Raw genomic sequence first — 14,734 nt, 5'->3', positions numbered from 1 at the left:
CTTCACAGTAGTTACACACGGCACTGTATTAACTTCAAATCAAAATGCCCAGATTTGTGTAACTTGAGTCGGTTGAAACTTGTTTTTCATTCCATTTACGCTTTGTCAGGTAAATTTGCAAATTTGCAAATTTGCTTTGGATAAGAAATCCTATTAATTCCCAAGGCCATTCGCTCTGAATGGGAACATTTCCATATTATGCATATTTAGTAGTAGTAGTAGTAGTAGTAGTAGTAGTAGTAGTAGTAGTAGTAGTAGTAGTAGTAGTAGTAGTAGTAGTAGTAGTAGTAGTAGAAGTTTATTTCAGCCATAGAAAAATTCATAAGGCATTATATGAAATAAAAAATAAAACAATAAATGACTGAATAGGTGTAGGCTTTAATATGGCCTCTCGTTCACCCATTCACACACACATTCACACACCAATGGTGGCAAGGTACCATGGAAAGCGCCGCCCCGCTCAAGACACTGAACCCCAAATTGCTCCCAGTGAGCGGGCCAGCGCCTTGCATGGCAGCTTGCCGCCATTGGTGTGTGAATGTGTGTGTGAATGGGTGAATGAGAGGCCGTTGTAAAGCGCTTTGGAGCAGCTTTGGAGCAGCAAAAAAGGCGCCATATAAGTGCAGTCCATTTACCATTACCATTTAGGTTCAGTAAATGCAGAGGTCTCCTCAGACGGCTGGCTCACTCTGGAGGTGCTCTGGTATCTCCACCAGGGGGTGCTGTTTGCATGTAGGCCTAGGCTAGTGACCAACTGAGAATGGCCAGGAAATGACATGTACACTCTATTAGGAAGACCTGTTCACCTTCTCATTCATTCTGGTGGTGTTATGGTGTGGGGAATGTTTTCTTGGCACACTTTGTGCACCTTGGCATCCTTCTAATGCCTAATTCCAGCATGATAATAATGCACCATGTCACAAAGCAAAGGTCATCTCAAACTGGTTTAATGAACAATGAGTTCAGTGTTCTTCAGCCTTCCCAGTGCACCTGAAAAAACGACAGGAATTGCGTGATGCAATCATGTCATCATGGATTAGAATCTCTAAGGAATGTTTCCAACATCTTGTGGAATCAATGCCACGAAGAATTGATGCTGTTTTGAGAGGAAAGGATAGTGGAAAGGATAGTGTTCCTAATAAAGTGTTCGGTGAGTGTATGTCATTTGACTCAAAAGAGGAAGTGAAACGTTTATGTGTAGATGAGAAGTGTCCTTAATGGAAAGCTGCTGCTGTGTTCTCATCTCAATCACTAGGCCTAGGCTATGTGTTCCATAGGAATGGCTAACACAGGGATTATAGAGACTGTAGGCCCTATTTTCTCGCTTCTAATCACATCCTCACAGAACGCAAAAGATTAAGATTCAGCTTTATTGTCATTGAACAGAACACAAGTACTGAGATGATGAAAGGTAGTTTGTGCACACGTCTCCCACTAGCCATCTTCGGGACCCCCGGAGCAGTTAGGGGTTAAGTGCCTTGCTCAAGGGCACACCGGCAGTGGTTGACACCTTAGATGCCAGAAACCCTCCAGTCACCAGCTCACCTCCGGCTCCCTCCTGAGGTGGGGATCGAACCAGAGACCTACCGGTTGCAATTCCTAGGCTACCTGCCGTCCCCAAAACAACCATTCCTCACAATGCTTGAAATCAAATGCATTTTCTGTAGACTACATTTTGGGCAGTCTTTGCCATCAGAGCCCTCTGCTAGGCTAGCTTGTGTCCTCTATGATGTGACTGTTTGAACACAACTAGGCCCTATATCTTTGTGGTAAAACACACTGTTGCCTAATTATGAAAGGCCTAAGTGGCCTTAGATCATCCTCTTAGCAATGATCACCTCTTGCTCAATGATCACTTCCTTATACGGCGCAGCAGAGTGCATTAAGGACATACGATGTAATACAGTTTGAACTGCTCAGTTCACTTTTATTTCTTTGATCTCTCTTAGAGAGTTGACAGCAGGACAGCAGATGGTTGACAGCAGGAGTCAGTCTTGTTCTAAGTCGCTTTGGAAAAAAGGCATCTGCTAAATGCCAGAAATGTCAAATGAATGTCAAATGTAAGTCAGAGAGACGGCGTTGAAGTGCTGTGATGTCCCCAGCTCCTGATGGTCATCACTGGATCTCCTCGCTCACCAGGTCGTCATCCACTAGCTCCCGCACGATGGTCACCACCTTGCGTGTGGTCGTGGCGGCGGTGGGGGGACTGCAGAGGCACAGAGATATGACACATACAGCGTTAGATACTTGTTCACTCAGCTCTGGTTGGCACACGATCTATTAACAAAAGCAAGCTTAGTTTTTTTTTCTTTGCCATTGATTTCTACTGATACTCATTTGTGTGGAGACATATTACACAGTCTCACCTGGACAGCTCTCCGTCCAGCAGCCTCCTGTACTCAGCGATCTCCATCTCCAGCCTGGTCTTCATGTCCAGCAGCGTCTGGTACTCATGACGCTGACTCTCCAAGTTGGCACGGAGCTGAGAAAGCTGGTCCTCCAAGCCACTCACCTGCCTCTGGTAACCAGAGAGCATCTGGGCATACCTGTTCTGTGTTTCACCCAGGGTGCCCTCCAGGGATGCTTTCTAAAGGTCAGGAAGGAGAGAGAGTGAGTTGGGTGTGTAGGCTAGGGAGATGACTGGTTATGTTAGTCCTCCTAAATGTAAAAATGTAGAAGAAAGCAAGTGTTCCACTTTGTTCTCACCATGCTGAGTTGGGATTGGAGTTCGATTTCAAGGCCCTGCAGAGTGCGTTTAACCTCAGTGATTTCAGAGCGGGATGATGAGAGGGTCTCGGTGTTGACAGCAACTTCCTTGTTCAGATCTTCTGACTGTAAACGATAGAGGATATTAATTGTAACTTTAAAGGGGCAATCTGGGATCGGTACATTTCTTTTTTACTTTTAAATGAATGATATTAACCACTGATTCCTAAAGAAAAGGTGGCAGGGAGACCACTTTGTTGAGTCCCAGATTGTGCCTTTATCAGATACCAGCAGAAAATGTCACTGCGTTACCTTGGCCTGGAACCAGACATCCAGTTCCTTGCGGTTCTTGTTAGCGACGCCCTCGTAGTGGTCACGCATCTCAGCCATGACCTGGGTGAGGTCCGTCTGAGGCGCAGCCTCCACCTCCACGTTTACCTGGCCTCCCATCTGGCCTCGCATGGCCAGCAGATCCTGGACACACAGGGACAAGCTGGGTCAGCTTATAACCCATGTATTACACTACACTAGACTGTGTTAGCCTGCTGAGCTAAAGTCCATTCATCAGCCAACTCATAATCTTGCATGACTAGCATGAAGCCAGCATGAAGCAACAACTGGCACCTCATCGCATGTCCTCATATGGGATCATGACAACACTCTATTCCCCATACTGGACCGTCTCTCATTCCCAACCCACCTCATCGTGGTTCCTCCTGAGCATGATCAGCTCGTCCCTCAGACTCTCGATCTGCATCTCCAGGTCAGATCTTCCCAAGGTCAGCTCATCCAGCACCTTCCTCAGCCCAGCGATGTCACCCTCCAAAGACTGCCTCATGGCCAGCTCGTTCTCAAACCTGTTCAACATCAACGTTTTCATATCACCGTTTATTGACTCAATTACTGATTGATTCGACTGATTACATGTAGGCAATACTGTTTGTACAGACAGAACAATGTGACATTACCTCAGTAAAGTGGATACTGGTAGGCATTGTTATGAATGCTGTGGTATCAACAGCTACAGTGCAAAGTTTATTCTCACACTTACTTGACTTTGAAGTCATCTGCGGCCAGCTTAGCGTTGTCAGTAGCCAGGTAGAGTCCGCCATTTATGCGGGTGGCATCCTGGATCTTCAAAGGGCACAGAGGGACATATCAGATGTGTGGGAGGAGAAGATACAGATATTGATTTCCCATATCAAGTGCTTTATAGAATGGCTTCGTTGTTTGTCATCATTGTTTGTCATCATTGTTTGTCATCATTGTTTGCTTTTGTGTAGTGGGTGTGGTGCTAGAGAGATGGAGCTTGAGCTGAAGCACAGAGAGCTACACATTTAAGTAAAAGACAGCTGAGAGAACAATGGCTATTTAACAGGCTGGGATCAGATTTTAAACTTGATTTGAACTTGAGATTGACTTGGGATTGACTTGTAAGGTTGCACTGATCAGTGACTACAAAGACTCGTTTTTATTCTTATTAGCTTGATTATTAACTGTCTTTGTTATAGTGAAAGTAGAACAAAAACATCATATAAAGTGAACATAATATTGATTTCCTGAAGTTAAAATGGAAGTCTACCAACAGGCTATGCACTTCTCCTTCCTGCCTCAGGGGAGCCCAGGTTAGGGTGTGGCTCTGTGAGAGTTCAGACGGAACAATGCAAAATTCCTAACAAAAGAATCACTCGGTTTATCCACCATCTTTTTAAACTGCCACACCCTTGAAGAGAAAAACCTCTATCATGAATTGTGATCTGACCCCTAGAAGGCAACACTCCTCTTTTCTGCAGTCGTTTTTTTTTCACTAAATACCATGCCTCAGGTGATGTGTCCCTACGTGTCCGTCTACCGTACATCATGTTCAGGTGACGTGTTCATACGGAGTGTTCATTCAATAACATCCTAGAAGTCTAGAACGTTCTGGTGAACTTACCTCGTCCTGGAGACCGCCGATGATGACGTGGAAGGCCGAGTGGTCGTTACATTCCACCTGGGTCTTGCTCTCCAGGAACTGGCGGATCTTCGTCTCCAGGTCAGTGTTGGCGTTCTCCAGGGAGCGCACCTTGGCCAGGTAGGTGGCCAGGCGGTCGTTCAGGTTCTGCATGTGGGCCTGCTTGTTGGAGGACACATCGACAGCATCGGACAGGTTGAAGGCGCCTCCGCCTCCACCTCTGGCAGAGAAGGTGTTGGAGGCGCTGGAGATGCGCACCCCGGAGCCTCCTGCACCCCCGTACACGCTGCCGGCCCTCATGGCGCTGATGCGGCCTCCTCCCATCGGGCCGGTCCTGATGGACCCACCAGAGGACAGGTAGCTGCTGTTGGAGTAGGGGGAGGCCATGATGGAGGTCTGCTGTCTGCTCTGGCTGGAGAGGAAGGGTGGAGACTGGTCGGACACAGATCTTTTTATGCTAGACAATGAGGGTGGGGACAGGCGCGGCTGTGGGAAGATTTAAATGCACCCGTAGGACGGGGTGGAGAGGTTTGTACACAGCTCCTTTTAGGGGAAAAAACTAGGGAGGGGAGAGGGGCTCGACCCAGGTGAGAGCTCCAGCCCCCAACAGCCTCACGGCAATGTTTCCCGGGAAAGAAACAAAACACATGCAAAAATATGTCTGCGGGGCTAAAGTTTAAACAAACAATAAACGGACAATACACAATGACATTATTGTTAATGTGTGTGTGTGTGTGTTTTGTGTGTGTATCCAGGATGTTTAATCTGATTGCTAAATGTCAGTTAGTCAGTTTTGTTTTATGTGACATTGTACATGAAGAATATTTTGTCCATCCAGTTATTTTAGTTAATCATTTAATCCATTCTAGTTCGTTTTTAGGTAGTTAGATAGTACTCCTGGTGAAAGGACCCCATCTGGCATACCTCACATACCATGGCTGAATTCCTCTGTGCCTGCCTCTACCTGCCCTAAAGCTCCTTAGTGCTCTGTCTTATTGTGTAGGAGAGAACAAGCTACAGCAATCACAGACCAACACTGCTTTCTTTGGAGGTTTTCCAAGCTATTATTTCGTGTTGAGCTCACTAAATGTTATGTTCACTGAGACCACCAAACCTCAAATAGCAAGCACTTCTTTTTACATTTTATGGGCCTTATCTTGTGGTCAAACCCATGAGAGAGAAGGGAAGTTTGTCTCTGGAGTTTGTCTATGTTCTATGTTGTGTTTTCATACCCAGGTCAGCTTAACGAACATGTTTTGCCAAGACATTGTGTGATCAGTTGCATGGTTCAAACATTCAGTCATAGAAAAATGATGGGACACCCCATGAGGCAAGACTAAAGTTTACCAGAGAACACCTAGACAAACACCAGGACTTCTGGAACAATGTGCTTTGAACAGATGAATTCAAAGTATAATTATTTGGGCACAGTAACAGAAGATATGTTTGCCGCAAACCAAAGACAGCATTTGAGCACAAGCACCTCATTCCAACTGTGAAGCATGGGGGTGGAAATGTCCTGGTTTGGGGCTGCTTAGCAGCAGGTGGGCGTGGTCAGCTCACCATCGTTGTATCAGAGGGTGTTTGAGGAGAACGTGAGACAATCTGTCAAAAGATTTAAGCTGAAGCGGATGTGGACCATGCAACATGACAATGACCCAAAACATTCCAGTAAATCCACCAAGGAATGTCTCAAAAGAAAGGGATGGAGAATTCTGGAATGGCCAAGTCTAAGCCCGGGTCTTAATCCTATTGAGATGCTGTGGGGTGATTTGACACGGGCTGTGCATGCAAGACACCCCTCAAACATCACACAGCTGAAAGAATTCTGCATGGACGAGTGGGAAAAACGTTCTCCCAGTCAATGTCAGAGACTGGTAGACAGTTGGAGGAAATGTCTAATTGAGGTTATTTCAGCCAGAGGGGGCAATACCAGCTATTAGGGCATTGGGTCTCCTAACTTTTTCCTCAGTAGGAATTGGCATGTCTGTAAATGTTGTGTTAAATAAATGATAACAAAGTTACATTTTCATTGTTTTTGGTTCAATTACATCTCCTTTATCTATAGACATTGTTTGGAAGAAAATCAAATATTGATATGTCCATATTTCTTAGAAAAGATCTAAATATTTCATGGGGTTTCCTCATTTTTTTTCACATGAGTGTATACAAGAGGGATCCAGACAAGATCCGGTTGTTTTTTGGGGAGATTAGACTGACAAAATGAATGTTGTGCAAGGTTCAAATGATTGCATGGAGACACAGTCAATATTTGCTCTAACGTCCACACCCCTCAAATGGCCCAGTGGATTACAGGGCAACAGTGAAATCTACAAAGGCCCAGTAATTTTAACGACTTTACACAGTAACGACTTTACATCTCGTTTCTATGGTTATATTATTTGTTTTACTTTAATAGTGTAGATACAGTGGGGGCAGGTCTGTTTTTTACAGTGTGTGTTTACACATTGATGTGCTTTTATCGGTAGAGGTGGGAGTTTCATTGGGTACAAAGGGCTCCTAGTTTGTGTTAAACTAGTACTCTATTCTCTCTCAAACAGGGAGGCTTTATTCAGACAATGGCTGCTCTAAATTCTGTATAAGAAATGAATTATTACTTTCCATATTTAATCTGTTTTTGATCCCTTGGGATGGTTTCACAAAAGGAGTATGTAATTTGAGCTTTTCAGAATAACCTTAAAGGAGAATCAAACAACAACAAAACAGCTTCAGTCTTACGGTTCTTCTCTGTCTTACAATTGTCAATGTGAAACACAATGCGAAACATTCACTACCTATTTTCCACCATAGACTGAAGACCCATCTCTTCAGGCTACATCTTGACTGTCCCTCTTAAAGGGGCGGCTACGTAGCTCAGCCGGGAGAGAAGGCGTCTAATGATTGCAAAAGATGGGATCTCGCAGCGGTTCGAATCCACGTGTCAAGGTGCCCCTGAGCAAGACACTGAACCCCTAATTGCTCCATGTTCGCCGTCTATGGCTGACCCTTTGCCTAGAGCATAAAATACCAAATTCCAACAATTGTCTGACAAGTTGATTGCATGGCAATAAAACAATTATAATTATAATGATATAAAGACCTCTTACATTTTACATTTACATTTTTGGCATTTAGCAGACGCCTTATTCCAAAGCGACTTACAATCAATACATTTGAATACTAAGCATGTGAATCAGCAGTCCACCATTCGTTACAGGAAGAGTACTCTAGCTCGGGCCCGGGGCCACTGATAGAAGGAAAAACCTTCTCCCTATTATCGCCTTCTACTAATATTTTTTTATTATTTATTTTCTTTTTTTATATTACTGGAGAAACTGAGAAACAGTACAAGGGGGGCAGTAGAAGTTCTTAGGGACACAGTAGAGGGGAAAGCGGGTGTCTTTAGGAGACGTAGTGGTGAGGGTCAGAAGATCTGAGGAGGAGCAGTTAAGATGTAACCTGAAGAGATGGGTCTTCAGTCTACGACGGAAGATGGGTAGTGACTCTGCCGTTCTGACAGCCATGGGGAGCTCATTCCACCTGCGAGGAGCCAGTGTTGTGAAGAGACGTGATCGGGCAGCCCGACTGCTGTGTAGAGGAGGTGGGGCCAGTCGGCCAGCCGAGGTGGAGGAGCGGAGTGAGCGGGCAGGGGTATGGGGGGTTATCCCCACTATCTCCTCTGTACAGGAGAAGTCTGCTCGGCTGCTCCAAGGCTGTGGAATGCTCTCCCTGACCACCTAAGGACACCACAGTCTGTGGATGCTTTTAAACGAGGCCTTAAAACCTACCTTTTTAATAGAGCCTTTTATTAGCCTTTTCTATTGATTGTTTTAATGTTTTATTGTTTTTATTTTTCTTCTTGTTTTTAACCTGGAGCACTTTGAGATTTCCTTATGTAAAGTGCATTACAAATAACATTTATTATTATTATTATAATTATTATTATTATTACAGTCTCTCTACTGAAAATAATAATAATAATAATTTTAAAATACTTCCTTCTCCTAGCATCTCCTAGCAATGGCCCCTGGTTCTAGCATAGATTTGTTTTTCATACGGTGACTGATGTATAGATGATCCTCCTACTTAAATGTACTTGTAGTTGTTGTAAGTTGCTTTGGATAAAAGCGTCTACTAAATGTAAAAAAACTAAAACAATAAAATGTGAACATCAATGCAGGGGGCTACTTGTTTTGAGTCATACAGGCGACGTCTAAAGAACTGGTCTGTGATGCTTGATAGAGGAGGCTTTTTTTGATGAGGTACAGAAGACCAAGACACTGAAAGTAAGTTTCAACACAATTCAAAACACTTTATTGTTGGATCTCTCTGAGAAAGGATGACAGCAGGGGTCAGAGTGACGGTGTTCTGGGGGTCGTGAGGACCCTCGATGGCGAAGTACCTCAGAGGGTTCCGCTGACGGACGCTGTGCTCGAGCTCACCACCCTGCCGTCCACCACCTCCTCTACGATGGTCACCACCTTGCGTGTTGTGGAGGTAGAGTGCGACGACGAGGACGACAGACTGTTGGGGGCAAATAAACAGTGTTTTTAGGCTCCATCACTTTAAGCACAGTTTGGGGCTGTATTTCTTTTTTTACTTGAACTTCCTCCCTTCCCTGAAGCATTACTGGATCTGCAGCTTCTCAGCTTTGCGCTGTACAGTATTGTGTCATTCTGTACAGTATTGTGTCATTCTGTACAGTATCGTGTAATTCGAGACAATGTGAAAACAGGAGATTCGGATCTCACCTGGAAGACTCTCCGTCCAGCAGCCTCCTGTACTCGGCGATCTCCATCTCCAGGCGTGTCTTGAGGTCCAGGAGCATCCTGTACTCGTTGCCCTGGCGCTCCAGGTCGGCCCTGAGCTGCACCAGCTGCTCCTCCATGCTGCTCACCTGCATCTGGAAACTAGACAGCTGCATGGAGTAGCGGTTCTGTGTCTCTTGCAGGGTGCCTTCTAGGGACGATTTCTACAAGGGGGGGGGGAGAAATGAGAGGAATGAGCCAAGGAATCAGATGCTGAGATGCTCCAAAAAAGAAAACAATGGAGGGCAGCCATGGAGAGAGTAGAAGTTATGTAGTGTGTAGGAGGTCTCTGGGAGGTCTTACCATGCTCATTTGGGATTGCAGTTCGATTTCAAGACTCTGCAGCGTGCGTTTGACTTCTGTGATTTCGGATTTGGACGAGGTGAGAACTTCGGTGCTGATGGAGACTTCCTTGTTCAGTGACTCGGTCTGTGGACAGAACAGCAAACCGAAACATTTACTTTACATCAACCACCGTTCAACTGATGGGGGCATCTATAAGTCGGCCTATGTTGTCCAGGAATGTATTGGGAAAAGATACAAACGGCCTTACCTTGGTTGCGAACCAGCCCTCCAGCTCTCTGCGGTTCTTGCTAGCGACGGCCTCGTAGTGTTCTCTGATGTCAGCCATGACCTTGGTGAGGTCTTCCTGTGGCGCAGCATCCACCTCCACGTGGACCTGCCCGGTCATCTGGGCACGCATGGCCAGGAGCTCCTGGACACACAGGGACAAGCCAAGGTCAGCTTATAACTCGTGTATTGCGCTACACATCAAGTAGTTAGCCCGCTGAGCTTAAGTCTCTTAGGTCTCTTACGCGTCATCAACCGAATAGCATGAAGTGTTTACTCAGACCCACCTCCTCGTGGTTCTTCTTCAGGAAGATCAGCTCCTCTCTCAGACCCTCGATCTGCATCTCCAGGTCAGATCTGGCCATGGTCAGCTCGTCCAGCACCCTCCTCAGCCCAGCGATGTCGGCCTCCACGGACTGCCTCATGGCCAGCTCGTTCTCAAACCTGGTCAACGTTTAAAAACAGCTTAGAGATCTCTAGAGAATCTGGTACTGATTAGACAAAGATGAATTTAGTCGAGATGTTGACTTATGGCTTGGCTCGGACATATTATGCAAGTGTCACTCACTTGACCCTGAAGTCATCAGCTGCCAGCTTGGCGTTGTCGATGCTGAGGTAGATTCCGCCGTTGAAGCGGGTGGCATCCTGGATCTGGAAGAGAAGATGAAGCAAAAGAATAGTCAGTTGAACTGTTTCATCATGACACACAAGACATGTTGAAGATAAAGTCGATAGAATAATAGATAAAGATATGCTGACAATCAGTATTTTAATGTCGAGTAAACCTCCCGTAAGAGGTGTTTCAAGTTTTGAGATAACTTTCAAGAGAGAATAATGGGTGTTGTTACGGTTAATAAGATAAGGAGACTATTAGTGGAGTGGAGAATGGTAACCCTGGGGATATAGATTACACTCGGCATGTATACTGTTCCGCAAGTTCTGTACTAATGCTGGAGCTAATAACACTAAAGGACATGGGCCAGTGGCACGGCCTGTACGTACATGTCCCATGATTGGGTAGTGGTGGCCTAGTGAGTTGGACTGTGAGTTGGACTGGTGGTGATGAGAAAGGTCATGAGTTCAAACCCCACCTGGGAACACCACCACTACTGTGCCTTTGAGTAAGGCACTTAGGCCTAAAATACACCAGAGGGAGACCGTCCCGGTAATCTCTAACTGTAAGTCACGTTGGATAAAAGCATCTGCCAAATGGTTAAATGTCACTGAATTCCTGCAGAGGGTGAGGCTTCCCTACAGGGTGTTTATCTTCACACTTTAGAACAGGTGGCACCTCCCCCTTCCCCGTTCACCAACGTAAAACATAAGGTCAATCATTAATCTTTAGCTGTCAAGACTGCAATCTGTGCTGTATCGACCCGACTTCATTCTAACTCTAACTCTTTATGTAACTCTCATCCCCATGTTGTATTTGGAGCTTTCCCCCCCCCCCTTTTTTTTCTCATCCTCCATGGATTTGCTTTGGCTACTTAGTGTGTATCCTATTCTTCCCTTATTCATCCCCTCATCATTTTTCATAGTCTTTGAATGTGTGGTGTAGGACTAAGCATATTTAATGAGTTGTAGAGCAAGATTGACCACTGAGCTAGTGATAGAATAGCATGACATTATATATGTATATATATATATATATATATATATATGCTTCTCTATTGGGTTTTGTGAAATAAGGTAAATATTGTGACTTGTCAAACAAGTCCACATACCTTGACTTGCAGCTCGCTGATGGTGACAGAGAAGCCGCTGTAGTCGCGGGCGGAGGGAGAGGTCTTGGCCTCCAGGAACTGGCGGATCTTCAGCTCCAGCTCGGCGTTGGCCTTCTCCAGGGAGCGCACCTTCTCCAGGTAGATGGCCAGACGGTCGTTCAGGTTGATCATGGTGGCCTTCTCGTTGGTCGTCGCGTCCAGGCCGTCGGAGAGGCTGAAGCCCCCGCCGAAGCCGGCGCCGCCACCGTATCCGCCGCCGCCGCCGCCAGCAGAGAAGGACCTGGAGGCGCTGGAGCTGGAGATGCGCGTCCCGAAGCCCCCTGCGCCCCCGTACACGCTACCGGCCCTCATGGAGATGCGGCCGCCGCCCCCGCTCATGGCCATGCCTCCTCCGCCGCCGCCCCCCATGGACATCATGCTGCTGCCGCCGCCGCCGCCGCTCATGGACATGCGGGCGGATCCTCCCGATCCTCTGATGGAGCCCCCTGAGGACCTGAAGCTGCTGCTGCTGCTGGAGTAGGATGCCATGGCAACGGAAGGCTGCTGTCTGTCTGTCTGGCTGTTCTGGCTGGAGAGGAGAAGAGAGAGTGAAGATAGGAGAGAAGTCCGCGTCGCTTTATACAACTTCATGGGGTGGGGTGGGCGGGTGGGGGGGCGGTGGAGAGAGAGAGGGAGGGGGAGGGGGAGAGTCATGCCAGGCGTGGGGGAGGAGAGGCCTCACCTGCCTCTTGTATTCATATCACGAAACGTACTTTGACATGAGTGCCTCTGTTAATGGGCCGTGGGTGGGGTGGAGAACAGATCAGCCTTTTTACTCTTGTACAGAGCACCTGAATGTCAATAAAGGGATCGGCTATGGTATTTCCTTTCAGCCTGTCAAAAATCCTATAAAGAAAATTTCGAGAGCAAGACCAAGCAAACCTGCTCTGCTGAATGCTCCGGGGGCACATTTCTGTTGGAGGCAATGGAAGTTCATCTGAATGAAAATCAGTTCAGTTCACGCATTTGTGCAGAGAAAACTATTGGAATAAGTAGATGAAAGTGGATGTTAAACAGTAACTTCTCTCTTGGTTGACCATTGACTAAGACCATTACCCAGAGGCAGGTGTGTGTTTCCTGGATGAACAAAGCCGTCCCCTGCCACCATGCAAACACAGCTACATTTTGAGTGCTATGGCAACACCGGCAACTCTTACTGACACACACACACACACACACACACACACTGCAGGACTGGTTTAAAAAGTAAATAACATGCTTGACAATACACAAACCTCAGCGTTTGCACAATCACATTCAAGCTGGTGTCTTATCTTGAATAAACAGCGATAACAAAAGAACATTAGTATCAGTGGGTGTAGAAAGATCTGGAAGCAGTTTTCACTAAAACAGCCCGAGATAGGATAAGTGGTTGTCTTTGTTTTACAATCACTTTCAGAGTGATACCTCAAATATGATTTGCAATCATAGAATTATCCGTTCAAATGTACCCGTTCAAATTCATCCCCCGTCTAAAGGAGTGTTCGCATCATTTTAAACTACTGACAGCATTTCGCTTCATGAGGTAATTATATATGGATTAACTATAGCAGCCTCAAATCATTAGACGGAGTACCGCAGCCAGAACTGAAGGAGAATAGCGCGATCAGGCCAGGAGGTTGCAGGTGCTGCAGTGGGACTAGACGAAGCCTGCCTGGTATGCACCAGCGCAGCCCACGCTGCAGGGGAAGACGCGCTAGGAGGCGTACATCTGCAAGGCTGTTCTCACACAAAGAAAAAAACTCCTGAAACATGATTTATGTTATGACAATAACACATTTGCATTCAAGGCACTAGAGACATCGCATGTTTATACAGGACTAACACGGATAACATGATGCACTCCCTTCAGTTTCTAGTTAATAGTGTAATGTGATTGCTTGGGATGCGTGTAGTATACTGTAAATGACTGACTCAGCCGACTGTAAGCATCTGTGGAGCCGCCATCCTACGGGTTTGTGTAGTAACCAGAATCAAAATCAGAATCTGAATTGCTGATTAAAGTGAAGTACACAAGAGTAAAATGACTTGGCTTAGGTTCCTCAACATTCCTCGCATTACAGCATCAAGATACAAAATCCCAATAATAATAATAATAATAATAATAATAATACATTAGACTTATATAGCGCTTTTCTAGACACTCAAAGACGCCAATAATAGAGTAAAGTAAGTAAAATAAGTAAAATAAAAATAAAAAAGTGATATGGTTATGGGTGGGTCCGCTTCTATGCAGCAGTAGAGTATTGCAACACCTGACTGTGTGATGATTGGTTGTTTTAGGCCTTTATGGTAGGTAGTTTCATGTGAGGAGTTGACTGTACGCTTGCCCTGGAACCAGCTAGACGAGTGGCCTTGCAGGGAGGTCTCAAGTTTCAAGTTTATAGTTACATCTCCATTATATACACGTACTGTATAAGGGAGGCAAAATCTTAGGTTTCAGCTCCTCAGCATTGCAGCAACAAGAGAAAATAAAGTGGAGGTAGTTCTTCTAAAAGACAAATAAGGCGAATAAGGGTGAATAAATGATTAAGGCAAAAGCTGATAAGGTGAACGAGGCTTGACCTTTGTCAGGAGTGGTGATTTATAATCCTGAACAGCCCTCTCCCAATATTATCAGTAAACACACCTTTCGCACTTCACTCAGCACTGTTCTTGCCCAACAAAGGCTTTGTCCTACGGTTGTTATCTGCCCCGTCCATATAACAGTTGGACGTCAGCCACATTTGGACATTAAACAATAGATGCAATGAAACTGATTGGAATTATGTTATCGTCCTCATCATGAATTGCATTCCCTTTCATGAGTATATAATCAATTATGTATGCATGGCTGAGTTGTATGTTGTAATTGTCATTGTTGAATATGTGACATACTTCTATAGTATCGCTTGGCTAGTGTCCCGGGGGGGGGGGGGGGGGGAGAGGCAGAG

General features: G+C 45.7%; 1 protein-coding gene across 1 annotated transcript; it reads right to left on the bottom strand.

Moving 5' to 3' along the window:
* Positions 1 to 2,115: 2,115 nt before the first annotated feature.
* On the bottom strand, positions 2,116 to 12,290 carry LOC308150780 (uncharacterized protein; the record flags this gene model as incomplete). The annotated part of the gene is made up of 15 exons (XM_080523576.1): positions 2,116 to 2,206; positions 2,367 to 2,587; positions 2,707 to 2,832; positions 3,019 to 3,180; positions 3,407 to 3,563; positions 3,758 to 3,840; positions 4,643 to 5,072; positions 6,008 to 6,017; positions 9,078 to 9,184; positions 9,412 to 9,632; positions 9,772 to 9,897; positions 10,022 to 10,183; positions 10,326 to 10,482; positions 10,607 to 10,689; positions 11,763 to 12,290. 15 exons carry the CDS (start codon positions 12,288 to 12,290, stop codon positions 2,116 to 2,118), a joined length of 2,664 nt encoding a protein of 887 aa, XP_080379702.1.
* Positions 12,291 to 14,734: the final 2,444 nt, after the last annotated feature.

The sequence above is a fragment of the Nansenia antarctica genome, assembly GCF_963989245.1.
Source record: "Nansenia antarctica genome assembly, chromosome: 2".
In the NCBI taxonomy this organism is placed as follows: domain Eukaryota; kingdom Metazoa; phylum Chordata; class Actinopteri; order Argentiniformes; family Microstomatidae; genus Nansenia; species Nansenia antarctica.
This window is presented reverse-complemented; position numbering and strand designations above follow the sequence as displayed.